Source organism: Arachis ipaensis, chromosome B03 (genome assembly GCF_000816755.2).
Source record: "Arachis ipaensis cultivar K30076 chromosome B03, Araip1.1, whole genome shotgun sequence".
In the NCBI taxonomy this organism is placed as follows: Eukaryota; Viridiplantae; Streptophyta; class Magnoliopsida; order Fabales; family Fabaceae; genus Arachis; species Arachis ipaensis.
In genome coordinates, this window is record NC_029787.2 from 4,951,633 (window position 1) to 4,955,718 (window position 4,086).

Here is a 4,086-nt window from a genome sequence, read left to right on the forward strand (position 1 = left end):
ACCTTTTTTTTAAATTATTATTATTATTATTATTATTATTATTATTATTATTATTATTAAATGATGTTTTGAAGCTTTATTTTGTACCGTCACTGTAAATCTATTCAGTGTTTGTTACCAACATTCTGCTTGGATATTGCTATCTTAGCAACTTTCTTTAAACTTTCTGCACAGAATGTTGTTGGCTTTCAGCGAGAGGGCAAAGGGTCAGAAGTTTCCAGAGAATGCTTCAGATCAGGAAATGCTCGAGATAGTCATGTCTAGGTAACATAGGTGTTTCCTTGCCTATAATTGGAATATGTCACATTTAGAACTATCTCAAAATATAGTCATAATATAATGGTAAGGTTTTTGTGAACTATGAAAGAGATATATGATTTGTCCATGTGCAAGGATGCAAGTTTTTTGGTTCTTGTATAGAGGATCTCCTATCCTCTTATGACTAATCTTTTGATAGGTTCTTTCTTCCTGTCAGTATAATTATTCTCTTATCCCAAGGAAAAAAAAGTGCATCGACTTTATAACTATAGGTGTACGGTTCATTATATCTCAGAAGAAGTTCTGTTTCTTTTTGGTTAATACCTACTGAAATGGATTTCCAACTCTATCCCGTTGGGACTTGAGGAGTGAAGGCACTGTTTTGGTCTCCAACTCTCTGATTTTTCACTTAGACCGTTTTACAATGAAGGGTATAGGTGCTTTTATGAAGAACAATTGATCTGGTATTTGATTAAATGGCTGTATCATTTTTCCTGGGCACATAATGGCTGTATTTTTATATCTTCTGCTAACGTGTTTCTGACTTACGGTTTTAAGTAAGCTATTCCAAATTAAATAACTGTATATTAATAGTTAGAAAAATATATGAATTCGCATAGGAAAATAATTTTAAGCATTGTGCTGTTCCTGTTTAAACTTCTGCTTTGAGATATACCAGTTTAGAATAATCTACCATGGGTTTCTTTTTTTTATTTATGATTTTTTATTTTTATTTTTATATAGATTCTCAATGTTTGAATGTATACAGAGTTATCGTTAGTTTTTGATTTAACAAGAGGACAAGGATATTTATAAGTTATTTGCATTAAAAATCTCTTAAATCTTATCTGTTATCATGAAAGATTGAAATAGATTATAAATAATAATAATAAGGATGATTAGTTTCATAGTGATCACTTTGTTTTTGTAGTATTTGTTACTTAAGTATCATGGTTTAATATTTGCATTTATAAATGTAGGTATGAGAAGGAAATCAGGCATCCTATTCAAAACCTTATAGGTGGAGAGTTGGCAGAGGCTCTGCTTATTCAGGTAGTGTAGTTTACTATTTATATATTATATGCAATGTATATTTTAGTAGTTGTTGATAATTAATTTCATATCTGTTGTTACAGATTCAGAAGCTTAAATTGGATATTGAAACGTGAGTTTTACAAATCCAAACATTTAAGTGAGTACTTCTCATTGTTTTAGTTGATAAAAATGATATTTTGACCAGGGCAATGCTGGAGCTGGCCCCCCCCCCCCCTCCTCTTCTTTTCTCTCTTCTTTCTCTTAATAGTTTGAACAAAATCACAAACTCATGTCTTAGTTCTTAGCTCTTACAAGAGCTAATATGCACTCCAAACTGAAAAGTCCACTTACAGAATATGAATATTGTGGTCTGGGGTAATGCTGCACCATAGACTAATTAAATTGATGGGGGCAATAATGCTTTCAAGTTAGAGCATAACTTTTGGAGTATCGAATACGACCAGAACTTGTTTATGTTTTGTCAATTGATTAGATAATACATTGCCTTTTAATGGTAACATATGTCTTAACTATAATGAGATGAGGTCAAAACTACTCCTTGATCGTTCTGATAACATAACATATTACATTTTTTTTAGAAGTCAAAAGTCACAAAATACCTTAGTCTATATATAACTGGCAAGTTTCCTAAACCCTTATCTTAATTACATTGTTTACATCAGATTGATTGGAGGATGCTATCTGTTTGATAATTTTCTCTTATTATAAAATTTTTTGTTTCTTTGCTAACTCATTTTAGTCTGACCATATAATTTCCAATTACTTTTCAATACAAGCCTTGTTGGGTTTAGGTGACTCTGTTTGTCGAGTTATGAGGTATTAGAAATTACCTGTTATTCATGTGAAACATTATCTAATACCCTATCATGGTAACTCAGGATAAGAAAGCTGAGGGAAGAGGTAGAATTGCTCGGATTCAGAGGAGGCTAGTTGTTATAGAGGTTGAAAAAAGGATTATGCAGTACCAAAATTTTGTTGAGCAAGGATCGGTAAGAAACTAACCTGACTGTTTGTTGAATCATATATATCTCTAAGCATGATTTCTTCTTGATTAGCTGACAATGTTGCTCACACTTCTAGAAAAACTAGTGTATGACACTAATCAGAAACAAAAGAAAAAAACAAATAAAAACATTTTTAACATTTTCTTACCGAACAGCATTGTTCCGATGGTGCCATCCAAATATGTGGGAACTTCACCTAGAGTAATTTGTTTGAGGATGTTGTAGTGGCCCTTCATTTGCTTGTTCTTGTCCTCGGATTTTGTTTACCAGTACATATGACCCAGTTTGTTGCTTGGGTATCACATTTCTTGACATATGAAAAACTCTCCTCATTTTACCGTTGAATTAGCGACTTACAATTTGAATGAATCATCCTGGGAGAAAAGTAATGTCACATGTTCATTACAGGAGAAAGATGCACAATGTATGTTTGGATTGGTACTCTATAGCTTGAATAGCCTGTATTATTCTGTCAAGAAACATGCAGAAGATTCTGGGGAGTGGCATTGGTACGTCTCTCTCTCTCTCTCTCTGTGTGTGTTACGGGTGTCTCATGTTTGTTTGTTACATTTATGTAATACTCTATTATCATGTGAAAAAAGCAAACATTGCTAAATCAGTATTGTCATTAACAGTTTGCGAGAGGATTTAATTGATTTGGCTAGGCCTGGCCTGCAAACTGGTTACAAGTTAACTGTGACTTCGCGGATGAAGAGGGATTATGACTGCATAGTTCCAATGTTGAGACGCCGATAGCACATCAGTTAACTTTCCTTCTCAAGGTTTCAATGCCATCTTTTATTCAACTTGATACCCAATTTTGTTTTGGATGCCAGGCACATATACATATTCGTTGGGAGATCACAACATTTTTTTCCCACACCATAGTTAGATCAAGGATTTGGATAGTTAAATTGATTCCAAATCATGTTAGAGAGGATGATGTACGTTGATATTAGTCAAAATTTTACTTTCTATGAAATTCCGGAATATATTTCTGGGGTTGTGTTTTCACGCCCTCAGGAACTTCAGTTGTTAAAAAATCATGTGAATGAGAGTTGCTCGATATGGGCGCAATTCTAATACAATTGAAATATGTTTCTTTTTTTCATGAAGATCATCAAATTCTGATTATGCATACCAACATATATATGGACTTTTCAATTGTAACGTATTCCGGCCATATTCCTTTTAGATAGCCACTTTGTCGATTGAAATATATTTTTCAAGGGTTATTTTGTCAAAATCAAATGTTAAAGTTTATTTTGTCAAAAGTTTTTTTTTTCCTACCTAACAAAGTGGAGCATAAAACAGAAGACAAATAGAAATAAATGAGTAGAATAGCAACTCCAATTCTTTCGTCATTTCCAGTATTGCCATTAAGAACAGAAGAAATTAAGATAACTCCATTCTCTAGCATTTAAAAATATAGTCTTAGGTGCCAAAATGTCTATTTACTCTTCCTTTTAACAAATCAAGGTAGAAATGATGTCTTTTGACGTTTGGGTGGACTATTAACAATTAGAATGGTATCTATCATATTAACTGAAATTCTATTAGATAGGTTAACCTATTTGAATATATTATTTGACATAACATGTATATATATTTCGGCTATAATTTTAAACTTGAGGTAACTACCAAATCGGTACCTGAAAGATTCTGACGCTAACAAAATGGTACCTGACTTTTATTATTGACAAAATAGTCCCTAAAAAATTTTAAAATTTGACAAGCGTGTCCTCGAACTCGCCGGAGCAAATCTCCG

The 4,086-nt window shown here is 32.6% G+C and overlaps 1 protein-coding gene across 1 annotated transcript in view; it reads left to right on the forward strand.

Annotated features, from left to right (window-relative positions):
• Positions 1-3,433, forward strand: part of LOC107632332 (protein DGS1, mitochondrial) — a 7,292-nt gene extending 3,859 nt beyond the window's left edge. Inside the window, exons 8-14 of the mRNA XM_016336027.2 lie at positions 175-264; positions 1,239-1,311; positions 1,395-1,423; positions 1,499-1,560; positions 2,170-2,303; positions 2,727-2,827; positions 2,954-3,433. Of these exons, the coding sequence (XP_016191513.1) occupies positions 175-264; positions 1,239-1,311; positions 1,395-1,423; positions 1,499-1,560; positions 2,170-2,303; positions 2,727-2,827; positions 2,954-3,074 (610 nt within the window). The 3' untranslated portion in view covers positions 3,075-3,433. The remainder of the gene's footprint in view (positions 1-174; positions 265-1,238; positions 1,312-1,394; positions 1,424-1,498; positions 1,561-2,169; positions 2,304-2,726; positions 2,828-2,953) is intronic.